The 23,810-nt window shown below is 42.3% G+C and overlaps 1 protein-coding gene across 1 annotated transcript in view; it reads right to left on the bottom strand.

Moving 5' to 3' along the window:
• The window catches only part of LOC110165882 (partitioning defective 3 homolog B-like), a 210,806-nt gene that overhangs the window by 75,729 nt on the left and 111,267 nt on the right, over positions 1-23,810 (bottom strand). Inside the window, exons 6-10 of the mRNA XM_055163690.1 lie at positions 22,795-22,881; positions 21,474-21,599; positions 19,694-20,058; positions 11,132-11,271; positions 10,349-10,477 (exon numbers count right to left, since the gene is read on the bottom strand). Coding sequence (XP_055019665.1) covers positions 10,349-10,477; positions 11,132-11,271; positions 19,694-20,058; positions 21,474-21,599; positions 22,795-22,881 — 847 coding nt within the window. The remainder of the gene's footprint in view (positions 1-10,348; positions 10,478-11,131; positions 11,272-19,693; positions 20,059-21,473; positions 21,600-22,794; positions 22,882-23,810) is intronic.

The following is a 23,810-nucleotide window of genomic DNA, read 5'->3' on the forward strand; positions in this document are numbered from 1 at the left end:
GTTAAACGGGATTTAAAACGAGACGCGTGGAGAGATCAGAGGCACGAGCCACAATTAAATTAAGATTAAGACGTTAGGAAAAGGAAATAAGATTTAAACCAGGGATAAAACTGGACTAACCAAGGACTTAACCTGGATTTTACAAGAACTAAACCAGGACTAAAGAAGGACTAAGCCAGAACTTAACCAAGACTAAACCATGGCTAAACTAGGACTAAACCAGAACTAAACCAGGACTAAACCAGGGCTAAACTAGGACTAAAGAACTAAACCAGAACTAAACCAGGACTAGACCAGAACTAAACCAGGACTAAACCAGGGACTAAACCAGGGACTAAACTAAGACTAAACCAGGTCTAAACCAGGACTAGACCAGAACTAAACCAGGACTAAACCAGGGACTAAACTAAGACTAAACCAGGTCTAAACCAGGACTAGACCAGAACTAAACCAGGACTAAACCAGGGACTAAACCAGGGACTAAACTAAGACTAAACCAGGTCTAAACCAGGACTAGACCAGAACTAAACCAGGACTAAACCAGGGACTAAACTAAGACTAAACCAGGTCTAAACCAGGACTAGACCAGAACTAAACCAAAACAAAACCAGGACTTAACCAAGACTGAACCAGGACTAAATTAGGACTAAACCAGGGACTAAAACAGGATTAAACCAGGACCTAAACCAGGACCTAAACTGGGACTAAACCGGGACTAAACTAGGACTAAACCAGGACTAAACCAGGACTAAAAGGGACAAAAAACTGAAATGGTTTGACGGAAGATTTAAACCAGGACTAAACGTTGACTAACGAAGGACTAAACCCGGACTAAACCAGACCCAGACCTGGACTAAACCCGACCCAGACCTGGACTAAACCTGGACTAAACCAGACCCAGACCTGGACTACAGCCGGACTAAAGGATGCAGTGGTTTTGAGGACAGGATGGGGGGTCAGTGCGCAGACGTCCGACCCTGAAACAGACTCGGGTCCACAGGAAAAGAGCCACAAAACCAAAAAGGACCAAGTCTGTTTCTGAAGTTTGACCCTGAAACTGATCAAAGAACAAAACGATAAAAGTGAGAGTCTGGACCGAGATCAAACAACAACACAGAGTTCAAATCAAAATCAAAAAAATCATAAAATAATGGTTAATAGAAAAACCAGGACTGGACCAGAGCTGAACCAGGACTAAACCAGGACTAAACCAGGGCTAGACCAGGGCTAGACCAGGACTAGACCAGGACTAAACCAGGACTAAACCCAGGACTAGACCAGGACTAGACCAGGACTAGACAGGACTAGACCAGGACTAGACCAGGACTAGACCAGGACTAGACCAGGACTAGACCAGGGACTAGACCAGGACTAGACCAGGACTAGACCAGGACTAAACCAGGACTAAACCAGGACTAGACCAGGACTAGACCAGGACTAGACCAGGACTAGACCAGGGCTAGACCAGGGCTAGACCAGGACTAGACCAGGGCTAGACCAGGGCTAGACCAGACTAGACCAGGGCTAGACCAGGACTAGACCAGGACTAGACCAGGACTAAACCAGGACTAGACCAGGACTAGACCAGGGCTAGACCAGGGCTAGACCAGGACTAGACCAGGACTAAACCAGGACTAAACCAGGACTAGACCAGGACTAGACCAGGGCTAGACCAGGACTAGACCAGGACTAGACCAGGACTAGACCAGGGCTAGACCAGGGCTAGACCAGGACTAGACCAGGACTAAACCAGGACTAAACCAGGACTAGACCAGGACTAGACCAGGACTAGACCAGGACTAGACCAGGGCTAGACCAGGACTAGACCAGGGCTAGACCAGGGCTAGACCAAGACTAGACCAGGGCTAGACCAGGACTAGACCAGGACTAGACCAGGACTAGAACCAGGACTAAACCAGGACTAGACCAGGGCTAGACCAAGACTAGACCAGGGCTAGACCAGGACTAGACCAGGACTAAACCAGGACTAAACCAGGACTAAACCAGGGCTAGACCAGGGCTAGACCAGGGCTAGACCAGGGCTAGACCAGGACTAGACCAGGGCTAGACCAAGACTAGACCAAGACTAGACCAGGGCTAGACCAGGGCTAGACCAGGGCTAGACCAAGACTAGACCAGGACTAGACCAGGACTAGACCAGGGCTAGACCAGGGCTAGACCAGGGCTAGACCAAGACTAGACCAAGACTAGACCAGGACTAGACCAGGGCTAGACCAGGGCTAGACCAGGACTAGACCAGGGCTAGACCAGGGCTAGACCAGGGCTAGACCAAGACTAGACCAAGACTAGACCAAGACTAGAGCAGGACTAGTCCAGGACTAGACCAGGACTGAACCAGGACTAGACCAGGACTAGACCGGGACTAAACTAGGACTGAACAAGGACTAGACCAGGACTAGACCAGGACTAGACCAGGACTGAACCAGGGCTAGACCAGGACTAGACCAGGACTAGACCAGGACTAGACCAGGACTAGACCAGGACAGGACCAGGACTGAACCAGGACTGAACCAGGACTGAACCAGGGCTAGACCAGGACTGAACCAAGACTAGACCCGGGCTGAACCAGGGCTGGACTAGACCTGAACCAGGACTAGGCCAGGACTAAAGCAGGGTCACATCGCTACTAAACCAGGACTGAATCTGGGTTAGACCGGGACTAAACTAGGACTGAACAAGGACTAGACCAGGACTAGATCAGGACTACACCAGGGCTAAAGTAGGACTAAACAAGGACTAGACCCGGACTGAATCAGTACTAAACCAAGACCAAACAAGGCCAAATCCATGCCAAACAAGGACAAATCCGTGCCAAACAAGGACAAATCCGTGCCAAACAAGGACAAATCCGTGCCAAACAAGGCCAAATCCGTGCCAAACAAGGCCAAATCTGTGCCAAACCAGGACAAATCTGTGCCAAACAAGGACAAATTTGTGCCAAACAAGGCCAAATCCGTGCCAAACAAGGCCAAATCCGTGCCAAACAAGGACAAATCCGTGCCAAACAAGGACAAATCCGTGCCAAACAAGGACAAATCCGTGCCAAACAAGGACAAATCTGTGCCAAACCATGTCAAATTCATGCCAAGCCAGACTCCTCCTTCGTCTCGTCCTTCCTTGTCTCCAACTTCCTCGTCTCCTTCTTCCTCATCTCCTTCCTCCATCCTCGTCTCCTACTCCCTCGTCTCCCTCTTCATCGCCTCCTACATCCTCAACTTCTCCTTCCTCGTCTCCCACTTCCCCGTCTTCCTCTTCCTCGTTTCCTCCTTCCTCTTCTCCTTCTTCTTTGTCTCCTTCCTCGTCTCCTTCCTCATCTCCTTCCTCGTCTCCTTCTTCTTTGTCTCCTTCCTCGTTTCCTTCCTCATCTCCTTCTTCGTCTCCTTTCTCATCTCCCATGTCCTCGTCTCCTTCTTCTTTGTCTCCTTCCTCGTCTCCTTCCTCATCTCCTTCCTCGTCTCCTTCTTCTTTGTCTCCTACCTCGTCTCCTCCTTCCTCCATCTACTACATCCTCATCTCCTACTCCCTTGTTTCCCACTCCCTCTTCTTCCTCTTCCTCGTCTCCTACATCCTCAACTTCTCCTTCCTCGTCTCCTTCCTCGCCTCCTTCCTCGTCTCCTTCCTCATTTCCATCTTCCTCGTCTCCTCCTTCCTCACCTCCTTCTTTGCTTCCTTCTTCGCCTCCTTGTTCCTCGACTCCCACTTCCTTGTCTCCCACTTCCTCGTCTCCTTCCTCGCCTCCTTCTTCCTCGTTTCCTCCTTCCTCGTCTCCTTCCTGTTCGTTTTAAACCTCATTATATTTTCGTTCGGTCTTTCTTTAATCTCGTGATCTCGTGTCTTTCTGGAGTGACTTGTGACACATTCAGAGTTAAATTCGTCCTCGGCTCGTCCGTCGGGGCGTTTCCAGTTTCTCTGATTTCATCTTAATTAAATGTTGCTTCAGTCGTTAATCCAACTTTAGACCAAAGATCGTTTTAAGGAGACGAAAAGACAAAAGAGTTTGTCGCTGGTTTAGTCCTGGTTTAAGACCGGGTTTAAATCCTCGTCTTAATAACAGTTTAGATCCAGTTTAGTCTCAGTTTGGTTTAGTCCTGGTGTAGTCCTGGTTTAGTCCTGGTTTAGTCCAGGTTCAGTCCATGTTTAGTCCATCTTGAGTCCACATTCAGTCCACATTTGAGGCATGAGACTTTAGCTTTACATCTGGTTTAGTCCTGGTTAAATTTAGTTCCACTTTAGTCCTGGTTTAGTCTTGGTGTAGTCCTAGTGTAGTCCTGGTGTAGTCCACGTTTAGTCCATGTTTAGTCCATGTTTAGTCCACGTTTAGTCCACGTTTAGTCCACGTTTAGTCCACGTTTAGTCCATGAGACCACGTTTGAGGCATGAGAACCTTACATCTGGTTTTAGTCCTGGTTCAGTCCAGGTTTATTTCTGGTTTTGTCCAGGTTTTGTCCAGGTTTAGTCCAGATTTAGTTCAGGTTCAGTCTTGGTTCAGTCCTGGTTTAGACCAGGTCTAGTCCTGGTTTTGTCCAGGTTCTGTCCAGGTTCAGTTTTGGTTTAGTCCAGGTTTAGTCCATGTTCATTCCAGATCCAGTCCAGGTCCAGTCTTGAATAAAACTTGGTTTAATTTGGATTTAGACTCAGTTCAGTCCTGGTTTTTTTGAAATCCCACTTTTGCCTTAGCCCTGGTTGAGTATCAGTTGAGTCCAGGTCTAGTCCTGGTCTAGTCCAGGTTTAGTTCTGGTCTAGTCCTGGTTTAGTTCTAGTTTAGTCCAGGTCTAGTCCAGGTCTAGTCCAGGTCTGGTCCAGGTTTAGTTCTGGTCTAGTCCTGGTCTAGTCCAGGTCTAGTCCTGGTCTGGTCCAGGTTTAGTTCTGGTCTAGTCCAGGTCTAGTCCAGGTCTAGTCCTGGTCTGGTCCAGGTTTAGTTCTGGTCTAGTCCTGGTCTGGTCCAGGTTTAGTTCTGGTCTAGTCCTGGTCTGGTCCAGGTCTAGTCCTGGTCTGGTCCAGGTTTAGTTCTGGTCTAGTCCAGGTCTAGTCCAGGTCTAGTCCTGGTCTAGTCCTGGTCTGGTCCAGGTTTAGTTCTGGTCTAGTCCAGGTTTAGTTCTGGTCTAGTCAGTCTAGGTCCAGGTTAGTCCTAGGTCTGGTCTAGTCCAGTCTAGTCCAGGTCTAGTCCTGGTCTGGTCCAGGTTTAGTTCTGGTCTAGTCCTGGTCTAGTCCAGGTCTAGTCCAGGTCTGGTCCAGGTTTAGTTCTGGTCTAGTCCAGGTCTAGTCCAGGTCTAGTCCAGGTCTGGTCCAGGTTTAGTTCTGGTCTAGTCCAGGTCTAGTCCAGGTTTAGTCCAGGTTTAGTTCTGGTCTAGTCCAGGTTTAGTTCTGGTCTAGTCCAGGTTTAGTTCTGGTCTAGTCCAGGTTTAGTCCTGGTCTAGTCCAGGTTTAGTTCTGGTTTAGTCCTGGTCTGGTCCAGGTTTAGTTCTGGTTTAGTCCTGGTCTGGTCCAGGTTTAGTTCTGGTCTAGTCCAGGTTTAGTCCTGGTCTAGTCCTGGTTTAGTTCTGGTCTAGTCCTGGTCTGGTCCAGGTTTAGTTCTGGTTTAGTTCTGGTTTAGTTCTGGTTTAGTTCTGGTCTGGTCCAGGTCTAGTCCTGGTCTGGTCCAGGTTTAGTTCTGGTTTAGTTCTGGTTTAGTCCAGGTTTAGTTCTGGTCTAGTCCAGGTTTAGTTCTGGTCTAGTCCAGGTTTAGTTCTGGTCTGGTCCTGGTTTAGTTCTGGTCTGGTCCTGGTCTAGTCCTGGTTTAGTTCTGGTCTGGTCCTGGTCTAGTCCAGGTTTAGTTCTGGTCTGGTCCAGGTCTAGTCCTGGTTTAGTTCTGGTTTAGTCCTGGTTTAGTCCTGGTTTAGTTCTGGTCTAGTCCAGGTCTGGTCCAGGTTTAGTTCTGGTCTGGTCCTGGTCTAGTCCTGGTTTAGTTCTGGTCTGGTCCTGGTTTAGTTCTGGTTTAGTTCTGGTCTGGTCCAGGTTTAGTTCTGGTCTGGTCCTGGTCTAGTCCTGGTTTAGTTCTGGTCTGGTCCTGGTTTAGTTCTGGTTTAGTTCTGGTCTGGTCCAGGTCTAGTCCTGGTTTAGTTGGTTTAGTCTGGTTAGTCCTGGTTTAGTTCTGGTCTAGTCCAGGTCTGGTCCAGGTTTAGTTCTGGTCTGGTCCTGGTCTAGTCCTGGTTTAGTTCTGGTCTGGTCCTGGTTTAGTTCTGGTTTAGTTCTGGTCTGGTCCAGGTTTAGTTCTGGTTTAGTTCTGGTTTAGTTCTGGTTTAGTTCTGGTCTAGTCCAGGTTTAGTTCTGGTCTGGTCCAGGTTTAGTTCTGGTCTAGTCCTGGTCTGGTCCAGGTTTAGTTCTGGTCTAGTCCAGGTTTAGTTCTGGTCTAGTCCAGGTTTAGTTCTGGTCTAGTCCAGGTTTAGTTCTGGTCTAGTCCAGGTCTGGTCCAGGTTTAGTTCTGGTCTAGTCCTGGTCTAGTCCTGGTTTAGTTCTGGTCTGGTCCAGGTTTAGTTCTGGTTTAGTTCTGGTCTGGTCCAGGTTTAGTTCTGGTTTAGTTCTGGTCTGGTCCTGGTCTAGTCCTGGTTTAGTTCTGGTCTTGTCCAGGTTTAGTTTCTGGTTTAGTTCTGGTCTGGTCCAGGTTTAGTTCTGGTTTAGTTCTGGTTTAGTTCTGGTTTAGTCCTGGTTTAGTTCTGGTCTAGTCCAGGTTTAGTTCTGGTTTAGTCTGGTTTAGTTCAGGTCTAGTCCTGGTCTAGTCCAGGTTTAGTTCTGGTCTAGTCCTGGTTTAGTTCTGGTTTAGTCCAGGTCTAGTCCTGGTCTAGTCCAGGTTTAGTTCTGGTTTAGTCCTGGTCTAGTCCAGGTTTAGTCCAGGTCTAGTCCAGGTCTAGTTCCGTACAGTTTAACTTGATGAATTTGACATGTGAAGTGTGTTTTATGTTAATGTCTCTTTCAGTCTCACAGACACAGATGCAGTTTGTGGAGGATTTTTACAGATGGATCCGAGGTGCTGGTCTGGTCTCTGGGGTCTTGTTAAAACTCAAATCATTACGTTTTAGTTCATAAAAAAAAAAAAAAAAAAAAGACTAATGATGACAATTTAAACTGAAACACATCGTGAGCGTTGTGTCCTTTCTGCCCCCAGAGGCTCCATAGATTTTCTGTGGAGTTTTCTTGTTGTTAACTAAAGATTTTATGACAACAAATGTTTGAAATATGGTCTAATTAACAGAAATAATGTTTTACAGCTTTAATTTAACACTAGTGGGCAGAAATTTTTGCGAAATATTAAAAAAAAAAAATCTGAATTAAACCAAAACTTAACCTTTTATTACACAAAAATACCCAAAATTTTCATAATTTTTATCCATTCAATTACATCTGCTACTGAACTTTAAAGGTTCACTATGGAACTTTTCTCATATTTGGTTCACCATTTTCTTCTTTCCGTGGAGATGATATTTGTTTGCCTGAAATGTTCCACCGTAAGGCATTAAACGTATCTATGAGTTAAACAAAACTCGTAAAACGTGCAAAAACTGGAATAATTTGGATCATTTTGGACCTGGAATTACTAAACTGAGTACTAAACCAGGAATAAACTAGGACTAAAGTAGGACTAAAGCAGGACTGAACTCAGACTAAACCAGACCCAGACCAGGACTAAACCAGAACTAAGTCCAGTTTAAACCTGGACTAAAGGATGTTGTGTTTTGTTTTTTTTGTTTTTTTTGTTAAAAGGTGCCAAGGACAGGGATAGAGGAAACCAGCACTAAAGCAGGACTAAACGTGGACTAAACCCAGACTAAATCAGGACTAAAGTAGGACTAAAGCGTCATTAAACACAGACTAAGCCAGAACCGGACTTGGACTAAACCTGGATTAAAGTAGTTTTTTGTTGAAACTGGTGCCAAGGACAAGGATAGGGGAAACCAGTACTAAAGCAGGACTAAACCCAGACTAAATCCAGACTAAACCAGACTAAATCCAGACTAAACCAGAACTAAACTCAATCTAAACCTGGGCCAAAGGATGTAGTAGCTTTTTGTTGAAACAAGGACTAAACGTAGACTAAAGTAGGACTAAAGCAGGACTAAACCAGAACCGGATTTGGACTAAACATGGACTAAAAGATGTAGTAGTTTTTTGTTGAAACATGGACTAAACGTGGACTAAAGTAGGACAAAAGCAGGCCTAAACCGAGACCAAACCAGAACCAGACTTGGACTAAACCTGGACTAAAGAATCTAGTAGTTTCTTCTTGAAACATGGACTAAACGCAGACTAAACCCAGACTAAACCAGAACCGGATCTGGACTAAACATGGACTAAAGGATGTAGTACTTTTTTTGTTGAAACACGGACTAAATGCGGACCAAACGTGGACTAAACGCGGACTAAACGTGGACTAAACGCAGACTAAAGTAGGAATAAAGTAAGACTAAAGCAGGACTAAAGCAGAACTAAACCCAAACTGAACAAGAACCGGACCTGGACTAACCCTGGACTAAAGGGTGAAACAAAACACAACTCCAGGTCTGTTTTTTGATGAGAAAACAGCCTTATAAAACCATTTAAACCTCCAAGAGTCCATTTTGTTCACTATAAAACCTTTCAAATCGAACTTTCATGTTTTTAAAAACAGGTGGTAAAAACTGGTCCAGCGCCTTTAAATGTGGTTGAACAAATCCTGATAAATCCAAAGACATATAGGACAGGAAAGGGAATTGGCGGCACAGAGGATGACCAGCTTTCATGTCGCGTGTTTATTGTTGCCTTGAAGGGAAAATGGTGGCGCGTGACCCTTGACCCCGGCAGGTAGCGGGTCGGTTAGCGCCCGCGGTGCGCGCACATGCCCGCTCGCTGGTTTCCTGTGGGGTTAGCACGCGCGGGGCTTCCGTTGGCGTAGCTGTGTCAACAACGGAGCGGAGGGCAGGAAGAGCGCAGCGCCGTGACGGAGCGCGGCTTTGTTTTTCTATACGAGGTGTTTATGGACTGACAAAAGAAGAGGAAAAAGCTGAAACTGATGCATGTCAAAATATATAGGCCAGTCTGAACCAGCACTTTTTGGACGGGGAATTTATAGGTGCATTGTGTAACTTTAACGGTAGATTCAGCTCTGCTTTATATTTATTCAAACGTACACTGTATTTTTCAGGAATATAAGGTGAAACAATCGGAGACACTTGAAAAAGATCCTTAGTCCAGGCGTCTACGATCCATCTGCAGATCGTAGCGTAACTCTCCGGCGTCGCCTCTCTGTCCTGGTGAATGTGCATTACTCCATGAGGCTCCTGACCACAGAAGCCATAACGCTCAATCAATCGAGTGGTGCGGCTTCGTAATTTACCAAAGTCGTACTTTGACAGATTTTTGAGTGCTGAGCAGTACATAAAATCGGTTTGAGGTCAGTAAACACAACCAGAATTAATATATAAGATGCACTGATGATTTTTGAGAAAATTAAAGGATTTCAAGTGACTGAACACTGGTGTAAACAAACGCACATGAGTGACATCACTCTAAAGGTGCGTTCAGGGGCAGTACGGTGTCACAGACGCCAACAATTTACTCCTCTGATAAATACTGATGTGGTGCCACATATTATCTGTCTGTAAATTGAATTAAATGGACATAATATAGAGCAGGAGTCAAACTAACCCTGAGCCTTCGATTATCTTCCGACTCTCACTTGTATTTGACGTGTGTTTTATTATCCCTCATCTTATGAAAATGTTGCCACTTTAATTTTTTTTAAATTTGCACTTCATTTTATGTTATGATTAGTTTCTGTTACAACCTTAGGGACGTTAACGCCCATTAAATCAAATATTTGTTTAATATTGGCCTCACCACAACACGGACGACCAAAAGTGTCCGAACACAAAGAAAACACTTCACATTTACATGACATCTTGTAGTTTGTCTATTTTTTTCAATTAGAAAAAGATATTTATATTTATATTTAAATAATGATATGACATATTTACATTTGCAGCTGATTTTTCGTCACCTGACAAACTCGAGATCAAACAGTGACAGTCGACGCACACACACACACAGTTCTGGAGACGTATGTGATGCACCAAATCCCGTAGGAAGGACAATAACGTCTTTCCCCTTGATAAAATTCAACAAACATTCTCTTTATTCCAGCTTTAAATCCTCGATCTCGGGAATCGTTGGCAACACAGAACACATGCAGGTGTGTGCAACACAACTGCGAGGAAGCCACAGGTTTGAAAAAGCCTCTCAGAACCGCCGCGTTGGTCGAGTAAACGGCGTCTTGAGCGTTCACCGCAGCGAGTTTATATAAGAGCTCTTTACTCACCAGTTCTCGAGGCAGAAAAGGGTCCTCGTGTCGGGCCACGACCAAATGGACGCTCTCTCCCTGTTTGGTGGAACGCAGCATCGCCACAAGCTCCTCCTGACTACGGCCGGTCATGTCCACGCCGTTCACCTGCGAAAAAACACAAAAATATAACCTAAATAAACATAAACACACAGAGGATACGCAGGGTTTGTGTTTTTAACATGTGTAAATGAAACTAAACACAACTCCAGGTCTGTTTGTGACAAGAAAACGACATAATAACACGGCTTAAAGCTCAAACGAGTCAATTTTGTGTCATTTAGGACCTTTAAAATGGACTAGTTTTGGACTAAGGACTTTGTGACTTAGACAAACTTTTTATTGATCCACAAGGGAAAATATCTGGACACAGTAGCAAGAAATTGTATAAGAAATCCTAAAGAGGTAGCAGAAATAGCCAGAAACTGAAGTCAAATAAGGCCTAATAAATATACAAATGTAAATGTACAAGTAAAAATATAATATAGCAACATTTTTATTAATTGAACCTGAGAATTTCTTTCAGTCACCAGACCCACAAACTTTCTCTATGACAACAAAAATCTGCCTTTTTTGAGTCTATTTAGAAAAAAACAGTCTTTCTTTAGACAGTAGAATGTGATTTTCTTCATTAAATGGTTGTACTTTCTTTTCTATTGCCATGTGGGCTTATATCTGTCAAACATTTGTATCTAGTTTCGATTTTAGTTTCAGTATCGATTAGACTAACCCTGGTATAAAGTGAAATAATGTTCGTCTGACCTCGAGGATGCGATCCGCTGGCTGCAGGCGGCCGTCCTGAACCGCCGCTCCTCTCTGAAGGATGTTCTTGACCAGGATGGGACCGGGAGCGTGAGCCGTGGGTTCCCGAGTGACCACGGTGAAGCCCAAACCCTCCGGACCTGAGCAGAAGGGAACACAGGTTTGTAGCTTCAGGTACATACGACAGGTTTTGAATGTGTATTCTTGAGCAATACAGACTCAAATGTTTTTGTTCATGTTTTTAAAAGAGCCACACCAGTGTCTCCACATGTTGGACTGACACCTTATTGCACTGAATCTCAGATTTGTGAGTGACATTATTATTTCATTGTCTGATTTGTTCAGTCTGCAGATAAAACTGTACTTTTCACTCGAGCAGTAACAAACATTTCAGTCGCACTCGTCCATCGTGGCTCCTCAAAAGCTCCGTAAAGCGTCACTGTTGTCACCTGCAGTCTTTACAAACTGGCTTTTTTATAATGAGTCCAGAGTGAACTGTACAACGGTGAACAATAAGATCTAAACAATAACAACTACTACAACTACTACTACTACTACTACTATTACTACAACTACAACAACAACTACTACTACTACAACAACTATTACTACTACTACTACTACTACTACTACTACTACTACTAAACTACTACACTACTACAACAACAACAACAACTACTACTACTACAACAACTAACTACTACTACTACTACTACAACTACTATTACTACAACAACTACTACTACTACTACTACTACTACTACTACTACTACTACTACTACTACTACTACTACTACTACTACTACTACTACTACTACTACTACTACTACTACTACTACTACAAAACTACTACAACTACTACTACTAACTACTACTACTACTACTTACATCATTTGTACAAAAAACAAACTTACGCATAAGGGTATTTTACCTGAGCACAGAGCGTCCTACACTGTCTGTACACATCATCATCATCATCATCACCATCATCATCATCATCTGTCATGTCCGCGGTGATGATATTTAATTTTTGTTGTAACAGACAACACAACATTCGACAGGCAAAAGTCAGGAAATCTCACGTGCTGATCTTCTTTGGCCCTACAGGTCATGACCAGACTCTTGGTTGCATTATACTTTAGATCTGGCCTGGCCGACCCGTGGCTCCCGAGCCTCATGCGGCTCTTTAACTAGTTTCATGCGGCTCTTCAGGAGCTTTCACATAACATGCGTCAAATATGCTCGGCTGGCGTTACCATTCATTCCCCCTACGGCTAGACGGCGCTGACCAGGTAAGTCTGTTTGAGTGACGTCAAACGCGCGACATCATTTGCGTTGTAAACAATTTCCGTCATGTTAGCGCTCAAAACGGCAGGGAAAAAAAGCACAGCCAAACGAAAATATGAAGAAGAACACAGGACGTTTTTGACAGAGTGGGAGAGTTTATATTTTTTTGTTGAACGTAATGGCCGATCTGCCTTATGTGTCACGCAGCATTAGCGCATTTCAAAGCTTCAAATCTTCAGCGTCACTTCAGCTCACTCCATCCTAACATCGAACAGGAATTTCCAAAAGGGACTGAACTTCGGTCGCTTTGAAAAGTCAGGCAGAAAAGCAGATGCAGTTTTTCCAAAAATGTACGAAACACTCGGAGACCGTAACGCTTGCATCATCTCAACTGGCTTGGAACATAGCGCGTGTCATGTTGGTGTGGTTATTTTCATTAAATCTGGCTGAGCATCGGTCTGTGTGTGCGTGCGTGTGCGTGCATACATGATTGAGAAATGGGATGATGTTCATGTGTACCCATGTGTATGATGTGGCTCTTTGCAGTAACACTCTTCTACTAGTTGGCCTCCCCTGATGTAGATCGCGCTCCACACTGTGAGCTGAACACATGTGAAGCAGCTGCTGGAGACCAGAGGTGCTCGGACTGAAAATAACCAAATCATCTGCAAACATTAAATGGTTCACAACAAGATTTCCAGCCACACAACCTGTTTTATCCTTTTTTTGTTTGAAGTTTTTCTACTCTATTACTGCTCTTATTGTTGCCTTCTGAGCTGAACCTTTATTAGTGTTGTACAAATCTAAACTAGTGCCCTTGAACTGACTTAGTTGAGGTTAAAACCATTAACCTAATTCTTAAATTTGATCATTATAATCTGCAGATGTACATATTGTAATTTTTGGGTAAATAATGTTGAAAAATGTGTCTATTCACCTTTTGCACATCAATACACAGCACCAGTCACTAAATTTACATACCCAGGTTGATAGGTTCTCTATGTATATTATTCTTATTATGGTTATTATTGATAATGACGGCAATAATAATAAAAAAAATAAAATAATAAATGATAAAAAATAACACTAATATAATATAAATATAATAAAATATATAAATTATGATACAAACTATAAATATTAATAAATTATTGGTAACAATAATAATGGAAACATTAATGGTAATGATGTGTGTTTTTTTTTTTTTGTTTTTTTTTTTGCCTGTACCATGTCCTGTTCCTGTGCACCTGTTTTGTCTGCCTCCAGTTGACTCCAGCCTGCTGTTGGTTGATGTGTTCTACTTGAAGGCCACGCCCATGTTCTGTTTTAAAGGTTGTATGGAGGATTTTTTTTTGTTTCAAACTGTCAGTGAAAGATTAAAATACCATTACAGAGACGCAGCAGCTTTGTAATTATGATGACCAAAAAAAAAAAAGAACGAAAAATCTATCAACTGTGGACGTGTTGAGGCCAGATAAACATCAGCCAATAGAAAACGAGGCTCCCTCATTTTCTATTGGCTGTTAGGTTGTCAATCAAACTCCCTAGTGTAACTGACTCGTCGGAGCGCGGGGATTACGTGGTTTACGCAGCGGTTCTTAGAGGCTTTTTCGAACTGTCGCTTCCTCGCATTTCGCACAAAGTTTGTCGCGACGGCGGACGAGAATCCACGACCGGTTCGCCGCGAAAGAAAGTCCGTTTTTGAGGTCGCTGAAAGAAGAAGAGAAGTGGAAAAGTAGCAAAGCCAAACTGAGGTGATTCTTGGAGATCTCGTCCAGCGATGGCGCGACCGAAGCAGACGAAGGGTCTAAAAACTGACGCGTCGGTCGCTGAATTACTTCTAGACAGGAAACTTCAACAGTGATTCTGAACGCGCACAAGGACTGTCGCTGTATTTCTCTTCCCTTAAAAAAATCCTCTATACAACCTTTAATTAAGACCAGTTAAGGTCCAAACATGTCGGCTTTGGCCATTCAAAAAAAAAAGCCTTTTAACTATATTTTTTCTCGTGCGATGTGTTCACTTCTTCTACTGTTTTGGAGTGCCTGGAGTCCGTTGTGTTTGACTCAGATTCTTGTATTTTTACTGCTCTCCGCACTTGAATAACCTTTTACAGATCTTAAAATATTAGCCGTTAAAAATTTGCTTTACTAATTTTTCTAACCATAAAAAAAAAAAAACTAAAATCTCCGCGTGTGTTAATACCGAACACCTTGAGTGACGGAATGCCGCGACTTACACCTCTTTAATTACACAGGTTACCACCTCTTAATTGAATTTCACTTTTCGCTCGAGACGCCTCCTACCTCCTTCGCCTCCTAGCCACTTCCGACCTTATCTCCTCCTCTCCTTGGTCCTCTTCCACCACATTAACTACACTTTAAATGGCTGGGTTGTCTTCTCCTCTGGGTGCTCCGGTTTCCCCGCGCTCGCCGGGATTACGCCACACTTTTAGCTTTAATTTCACGTCTGAACGCATTCGCAAAAGAGGGGGCTAAGAGATATCGTTGCCTCCGAGCGTAACCTCTCCCGGGATGATGTTTTCGAAGATTTTTTATTTTATTCAACCTGGGAGACCTCGGGGAAATAAATAAATAAGTCGGGGGAAAAAAACGGTGTCGAGTATTTTCATGGGTTCGCAGGCCCCTAGTCATGAGTGAAATGGAAGGTAAATGTGTTGCAAATCCGCCGTAGCATGCTAACGGCGCTAACTGATGCTATCTCGCGAGCAAGCTAACGCCGCGCGGGAGGGGGGGGGGGGGGGGCTACGCTAGCGCTCCGGAGCTGTCAATCAAACGGAAGATCCAGACGGGAGACGGGTTATGTAAAACGGATAATGTGCTCTCATTAGAAAGACTTTAGTCCGGCTGATTCTTTCGAACGGGGTGTTAAATTGGATTATTAAAAAAGAATGCATGGGTACAATATTATAATAACTGCATCTGTAATAAAGCATGAATAATACTTAATTCATAATGAACAAATAGATTATTAAGAAGGATTCATGCATAGTAACTACATAGTCTACTAAAGAGATTTGGTTTAAGAATAGCACATTTAAAAACAGCCACACTTAAAGAGTAAACTAAAATACACAATTTAGAGCAAGAAAAACAAGATTAAGATCATTTAGGTTAAAATAATAATAATAATTTTACTATAATAAAACTTTGAGGTGCAATATTAATGAAGTAGTCTAGTTACCAAGCCTGAATCATTCTTAAAAACTGTTCATTATGTATTACGTCTTATTTTTGCTTTATTAAGGTGATAATCAAGACAGTTTTGTTTTATTTTTATCAATAGATTTAATATATTTCACTATATCACATTTTGTTTTGAAACATTTCTGGTTCAGTCCTGGTTCAGTCCTGGTTCAGTCCTGGTTCAGTCCCAGCTGAGTCCTACTTGAGCTGTAGTTTCGATTTTTTTTTACGCTGGTTTTAGTCCTGGTTTAGTCCTGGTCTAGGTTTGGTTCTGATTTAGTCCTAATTAAGTCCAGGTCTAGGTCTAATCCTGGTCTAAATTCTGGTCTAAGTCCTGGTCTAAGTCTGAGCTGAAGTTTTTATTTTTTTTTTTTTTTTTTATGCTTTTATGCTTTTAGTCGTGGTTAGTCGTGATCTAGTCTTGGTTTAGTCTTGGTTTAGTCCTGGTTTAGGTTTGGTTCTAACTTAGTCCTGATTAAGACCTGGTCTAAGTCTGGTTAAATCCTGGTTGAGTCCTGGTGAAGTCCTAGTTGAGCAATCCTTAAGATTTAGAATTGGTTTAGATATTTTTTGTGCTGGCTTTAGTTCTGGGTGAGTTCTGGTTGAGTCCTGGTTGAGTCCTGGTTGAGTCCTGGTTCAGTCCTCAGTTGAGTCCTACTCCAGTAGACTGTTTTTGAATTTTTTTATGCTGGTTTTAGTCGTCGCTAGTCCTGGTTTAGTCCGGTCTAGGTTTGGTTCTGATTCAGCCATGATTAAGTCCTGGGCTAGGTCGAGTCCTGATCTAAATCCTGGTCTAAGTCCTGGGTCGAGTTCCTGGTTGAGCCTGTTTGTTAGATTGGTTTCCTTTAAGAGTTTGGTAAGTCCTTTTTGGTTCTTTTTTAGCTTTTTAGTCGCTTGTGTTTTTTAGTCCTGGTTAGTTGGTTAGTCTTGAGTTTAGTTTTGTTTTAGTTGGTTTTTTGTCTTGGTTTAGTCTGGTTTAGTCTTTGGTCTTAGTTTGGTTCTGACTCAGTCCATGATTTTCCTGGTCTAGGTCTTTAGTCCTTTGTCCTAATCCTGGTCTAGTCCTGGTTTAGTTTGGTTTAGTCCTTAGTTTGAGTCTTGAGGTTTCCTTGGTTAAGTTTAGTTTGGTTTAGATTTTTTGCTCCTTTTAGTCCTGGTTTAGTCTGGTTGTCCTGGTTAGTCCTGTTTTTGAGTCCTGGTTGTCCTGGTTGAGTCCTTTTGGTTCTAATTTTAGCTGTTTGGTTTTTTTGCTGGTTTTATGGTTTCGTGGTTAGTCTTAGTTTAGTCCTGGTCTAGGTTTGGTTCTGATTTAGTCCTGATTAAGACCTGGTCTAGGTCTAGTCCAGGCCTAAATCCTGGTCTAAGTTCTGGTCGAGTGCCGGTGGAGTTCTAATTTAGCTGTAGTTTTGATATTTTTATGATAGTTTTAGTCTTGGTTTAGTCTTGGTTTAGTCCTGGTTTAGTCCTGGTTTAGGTTTGGTTCTGATTTAGTCATGTTTAACACCTGGTCTAAGTCTAGTCCTGGCCTAAATTCTGGTTTAGTTCTGGTTCAATAGTAGTTGAGTAATCCTTAAGCAGTGGTTTAGATTTTTTTGTGCTGGCTTTAGTCCTGGCCGAGTCCTGAGTCCTGAGTCCTGAGTCCTGGTCCGAGTCCTGGTCGAGTCCTGGTCGTCGAGTCTTGGTCGAGTCTTGGTCGAGACTTGGTTCAGTCCTAGTTGAATCCTAATTTAGCTGTCGTTTCGATTTTTTTAATGCTGGTTTTTGTTATGGTTTAGTCTTAGTTTAGTCCTGGTCTAGGTTTGGTTTTGATTTAGTCCTGATTAAGTCCCTGCTTTAGTCCTGTTTAGTCCTGTCTGTTTTAGTCCTGTTTTAGTCCTGTTTTAGTCCTGTTTAGTCCTAGTTTGAGTCCTGTTTTAGTTAGTCCTTGTTTAGTCCTGTGTTTAGTCCTGTTTTAGTCCTGTTTAGTAGTCCTTTTTAGTCCTGTTTTAGTCCTTTTAGTCCTGTTTTAGTCCTGTCCTGTTTAGTCCTGTTTTAGTCCAGTCCTTGTTTAGTCCTTTTTAGTCCTTTTAGTCCTTTTTAGTCCTGTTTAGTCCTTGTTTAGTCCTGTTTTAGTCCTGTTTAGTCCTTGTTTGTTTAGTAGTCCTGTTTAGTCCTTGTTTAGTCCTGTTGTTTAGTTTAGTCCTGTTTTAGTCCTTTAGTCCTTTTAGTCCTTTGTTTAGTCCTGTTTTAGTCCTGTTTTTCCTGTTTTTTAGTCCTGTTTAGTCCTGTTTTAGTTTTGTTTTAGTCCTGTTTTAGTCCTTCCTGTTTTAGTCCTTGTTTAGTCCTGTCCTTGTTTTTAGTCCTGTTTTAGTCCTTGTTTAGTCCTGTTTTAGTCCTGTTTAGTCCTGTTTAGTCCTCCTTGTCCTTTTAGTCCTGTTTTAGTCCTTGTTTTAGTCCTTGTTTAGTCCTGTTTTAGTCCTGCCTTGTTTAGTAGTCCTGTTTTAGTCCTGTGTTTTAGTCCTTGTTTAGTCCTGTTTTAGTCCTTGTTTAGTCCTGTTTTAGTCCTGTTTTAGTCCTTGTTTAGTCCTGTTTTAGTCCTTGTTTTAGTCCTTGTTTTTTAGTCCTGTTTTAGTCCTTGTCCTTTTTAGTCCTTGTTTTAGTCCTGTTTTAGTCCTTGTTTTAGTCCTGTTTTTAGTCCTGTTTAGTCCTTGTTTAGTCCTGTTTTTAGTCCTTTTTAGTCCTGTTTTAGTCCTTGTTTAGTCCTGTTTTAGTCCTGTTTTAGTCCTGTTTAGTCCTTGTTTAGTCCTGTTTTAGTCCTTGTTTAGTCCTGTTTAGTCCTGTTTTAGTCCTTCCTCCTGTTTAAGTCCTGTTTTAGTCCTGTTTTAGTCTTTATCTCGTTTAGTCAGAATTTCTTTACACTATTTATTTATTATATCTTTTAAAATCCCACAACAACAAAAACGACGAGTCTGATTCTCACTCTGAAGATATTTTCAGACCATCAACAAATCGATGTAGATTTGTTTAACGGTGATAAAAACACAAACGTCGCCGTAAAATATCTCCACAAACATCTCCAGATCTGCACAGAAAAACCTCAGAGGAAACACACAAGACCACGGGAAAGACTCAGGTCCACAACAAACCAACGAGTCCTGGGTAAGACCTGAGCAAGACCTGATTTAGACCTGATGTAGTGCTGGTCTAGGTCTTATCCTAATTGAGTCCTGGTCTGTTTTAGTCCTGGTTTTCGTCCCTGGTCAAATTTAATCTGGGTTTTAGTCTGGGTTTTAGTCCGCGTTAAATCTAGGTTTTAGTCCGGGTTTTAGTCCGTTTTTTAATCCAGGTTAAATCCAGGTTTTGTCCTGGTTTAGTCCAAACTAGGTCTTGATTTTAGTTCTAGTTTTGTCCCTGGGTTTAGTTCAGTTCTGGTTTAAGTCCAGGTTTTAGTCCTGGTTTAAGTCCTGGATTCGACCTGGTTTTGTCCGAGCTAAATCTTGGTTTTAGTCCTGGTTTAGTCCTTGCTTAGTCCTGGTTAGTTCCTGGTTTTAGATCTGGTTTTAGTCCTGGTTAAAGTCCTGCTAAAATCCAGGTTTTGTCCAGGTTTCATCTCAGTTTTAGTCCAGATTTAGTCCCTGGTTTAGTCCCTGGTTTTAGACCTGGTTTTAGACCTGGTTACATGTCGGTTTCATGATGGTTTAATCCTGGTTTAGTTCAAACTAAATCCTGGTTTAAGTCCTGGTTAAATCCAGGTTTCATCCAGGTTTAGTCCAGACTAAGTCCTCGTTAGGTCACTGGTTTTGTCTTTGGTTTAGTTTAGTCCTGGTTTAGTCTGAGCTAAATCTTGTTTTTAGTCTTGGTTTAGTCTTGACATGGTGTTGGCACCTGGTTTAGTCCCTCAGTTTAGTCCTGTATTAAGTCCTGGTTTAGTCTTGGTTTAATCCAAGATAAATCCTGGTTTTAGTCCTGGTTTAGTTCTGGTTTAGTCCAACTCCAGGTGTGTTTTTGATGAGGAAACAACATTATAACATAAATAAAAGATTAACTCACTGTCTAATTACGCTACAAAGCGAAAACTCCAAAATCTCACCTTTTTTCAGGTCGATTTTGATCTTCTTCCCTCCCGTCTTGGTGAAAATTGCGCCCTCAGCTGGAGGGATCGGGTTCTGCCTCGGAGCCGGTTCCTGCCAAGACGGCGCCGGGTTCGAAGGAGGTTCTGGGGTCTTGGTCTCTGCTTTTCTCAGGTCTATCTTGGGTCTCGGATTCGGGTCCAGCGGCTGAGATCCCGACCTAGGCCGGACTAAGAGAGGACTGGCTTTGGCCGACGAGTCTTTGCTGTCCGGGTTGAAAATGTTCCCGATGAGGCTTTTTTCGTAGCGCGGTTTGTTGGCGGCAGGAAGGACTTCGCAGCGGATCAACGGCGCGGACATGGCGTCGCGGAACACCTCCTGAGATCTAGAAAAAAAATGAAAATGATTAAATTAATGTAAAAATTTCCTGGAGTTGTGATGCTAACTTTAAGACATAAGATTAATATGACAAGTCTATGAAGCCTATCCCAAAAAAATCTATGGATCATAAGTTTGGAGTTTTCACAGAGTTACAAACAGTGACTCACCCATAGAGTTATAAACATTGACTCTCCCATTGAGTTATACACAATGATTATCCCATAGAATTATAAAGTGATTCTCCCGTGAAGTTATAAACAGTGCTTCTCCCATGAAGTTATAAATAATGACTCTCCCATAGAGTTATTAACAGTGCTTCTCCCATAAAGTAAGAAATTATTCTCCCATGAAGTCAAAAACAGTGATTCTCCCATAGAGTTATAAACAGTGATTCTCCCATAGAGTTATAAATAATGATTCTCCCATAGAGTTATTAACAGTGCTTCTCCCATAAAGTAAGAAACGATTCTCCCATGAAGTCAAAAGCAATGATTTTCCCATAGAGTTATAAACAATGATTCTCCCATAGAGTTATAAACAGTGATTCTCCCATAGAGTTATAAACAGTGATTCTCCCATAGAGTTGTGATTCTCCCATAGAGTTATAATAATGATTCTCCCATAGAGTTATTAACAGTGCTTCTCCATAAAGTAAGAAACGATTCTCCCATGAAGTCAAAAACAATGATTTTCCATAGAGTTATAAACAGTGACTCCTCCCATAGAGTTATAAATTGATTCTCCATAGAGTTATAAATAATGATTCTCCCATATTCTCCATAAGTTATAAACAGTGATTCTCCCATAGAGTTATAAATAATGATTCTCCCATAGAGTTATAAACAGTGATTCTCCCATAGAGTTATAAACAGTGATTCTCCCATAGAGTTATAAATAATGATTCTCCCATAGAGTTATAAACAGTGATTCTCCCATATAATGAAACGTTCTCCCATAGATAAACAATGATTTTCCCATAAGTTATAAAAATGATTCTCCCATAGAGTTATAAACAGTGATTCTCCATAAAGTCGAGTTATAAACCCATAGAAAAACAGTGGATTCTCCCATTAGAGTTATAAATAATGATTCTCCCATAGAGTTATAATGATAATTCTCCCATAGAGTTATAAACAGTGATTCTCCCATAGAGTTATAAATAATGATTCTCCCATAGAGTTATTAACAGTGCTTCTCCCATAAAGTAAGAAACGATTCTCCCATGAAGTCAAAAACAATGATTTTCCCATAGAGTTATAAACAGTGATCTCCCCATAGAGTTATAAATTGATTCTCCCATAGAGTTATAAATAATGATTCTCCCATAGAGTTATAAATAATGATTCTCCCATAGAGTTATAAATAATGATTCTCCCATAGAGTTATATCGGCCCTGCCCTCCATTTGAAATGAACTCACTGAGCAAAGGTTTTGTCCAGGAGGGACGTGTCGTTGATCTGAACGATGCACTCGTCTTCCTCAAACAGATTTTCCTTCTTTGAGCGACTCGCAGCTTCAATCCCTCTGATGTGGAGACCCAGAGTCCTACAAACACACAAGAGACGGGTTTAGACCTGGTTTAGACCTGGTTTAGACCTGGTTTAGACCTGGTTTAGACCTGGTTTAGACCTGACTTAATGCTGGATTTGTCCTGGTTTTGTCCTGGTTTAGTCCTGGTTTAGTCCTGGTTTACACCTGACTTAATGCTGGATTTGTCCTGGTTTTGTCCGGGTTCAGTCCGGGTTTAGTCCTTTGTTTGGTCCTTGGTTTAGTTCTTGGTTTGGTCATTGGTTTAGTCTGGGTTTAGTCTGGGTTTGGTCGTTGGTTTAGTCTGGTTTAGTCTGAATTTAGTCTGGATTTTAGTCCTGATTTAATGCTGGTTTTGGTCCTTGGTTTGGTCCTCGGTTTGGTCCTCGGTTTGGTCCTTCAGTTTGGTCCTCAGTTTGGTCCTCAGTTTGGTCCTCGGTTTGGTCCTTGGTTAGACCAGGTTTTGCCTGGGTTTAGTCCCGGTTTAGTCCAGGTTTTAGTCCGGGTTTAGTCCTGACTTAATGCTGGTTTAGTCCTGGTTTAATCCAGGTTTTGTCCTGACTTAATGTTGGTTTAGTCTTTAATTTGGTCCTTGATTTAGTCCTTGGTTTAGTCCAGATTTAGTCCTGATTTAGTCCTGACTTAATGCTGGTTTAGTCCTTTGGTTTAGACCAGGTTTAGACCAGGTTTAATACTGATTTAATGCTGGTTTAGTCCTTGGTTTAGTCCTTGGTTTAGTCCTTGTTTAGTCCTTGGTTTAGTCCTTGGTTTAGTCCTTGTTTAGTCCTTGTTTAGTCCTGGTTTAGTCCTTGGTTTAGTCCTTGGTTTAGTCCTTGGTTTAGTCCTGGTTTAGTCCTTGGTTTAGTCCTTGGTTTAGTCCTTGGTTTAGTCCTTGTTTAGTCCTTGGTTTAGTCCTTGTTTAGTCCTTGTTTAGTCCTTGGTTTAGTCCTTGGTTTAGTCCTTGTTTAGTCCTTGGTTTAGTCCTTGGTTTAGTCCTTGGTTTACTTTTTGGTTTGGTTCTTGTTTGGTCCTTGTTTAGTCCTGCTTTAGTCCTGCTTTAGTCCTGCTTTAGTCCTGGTTCAGTATAGGACAGTCTCTGGATTTCAGTCTAGGTTTAGTCTTGGGTAAGTCCTCGGTGAGTCTTGGTTCAGTTCTGGTTTAGTCCCTGGTATATTCTCCTGTTTTTTTTATGGACACTGTGAGTTTTCGTTACCTTCCGCTGAGAGACGAGCAGTACGGGACCACGTGAATCCCCAGAGGACCTCGGTTTCCTGGGAACTCCACGGTCTTCGTCAGAGGTCTGGAAAACAAACGGGAAAATTATCAAAAAATCCACACTGGACCAAGCCTAAAAACTACAACCTCCTGGAAAGAAAAACACCAATATGGATTTTTTTTCCAACATAAACATTTTCTTATCCAGTATTTTAAGTTAAGACGGTCCTGTTTTAGGTACCGGTTTTGTCATTGGTTTTGTCCCTGGATTTAGTTCTTATTTAGTACGAGTTTAGACCTGGTTTAGTCCTAGTTTGGTCCCAGATTGAGGATAAATCTGGGGTTTAATCCAAGTACAGTAGCGTCCTGGTTTAGTCCTGTTTAGTCCAGGGTGAAGTACTAGTTTTGTCTTGGTTTAGTTCTGATTTAGTCCTTATTAGACCTGGTTTCGACCTGGATTAGTTCTGGTTAAGGTCCGGTTTTAGTCCTAGTTTACTTCTGGTTTTAGGCCTTGGTTTAGTCCTGCTTATGTCCAGGTTTAGTCCAAGTTTAGTCCTAGATTTAGCCCTGGATTTAGTCCTGGATTTAGCTCTGCTTTAGACCTGGGTTTAAACCTTGTAGTCTAGTAATGCTTTAGTCCTGCTTTAGTCCTTGGTTTAGTCCTTGGTTTAGTCCTGGTTTAGTCCTGGGTTTAGTCCTGGTTTAGTCCTGGGTTTAGTCCTTGGTCTAGTCCTGCTTTAGTTTTAGTTTGGTCCAGGTTTAATCCTGGGTTTAGTCCTGGTTTACTCCTGGATTAGTCCTGTTTTAGTCTCTGTTTTAATCCTGTTTTAGTCCTGTTTTAGTCCTTGTTTTGGTCCTGTTGTAGTCCTTGTTTTGGTCCTGTTATAGTCCTGTTTTAGTCCTGCTTCAGTCCTGTTTTTGTCCTGCTTTAGTCCTAGTTTAGTCCTGTTTTAGTCTCTGTTTCAGTCCTGTTTTAGTCCTGTTTTAGTCCTAGTTTAGTCCCTGGTTCAGTAC

The sequence above is a fragment of the Boleophthalmus pectinirostris genome, unplaced genomic scaffold (assembly GCF_026225935.1).
Source record: "Boleophthalmus pectinirostris isolate CB_2022bp ecotype Guang Dong unplaced genomic scaffold, ASM2622593v1 HiC_scaffold_11, whole genome shotgun sequence".
Taxonomy (NCBI): domain Eukaryota; kingdom Metazoa; phylum Chordata; class Actinopteri; order Gobiiformes; family Gobiidae; genus Boleophthalmus; species Boleophthalmus pectinirostris.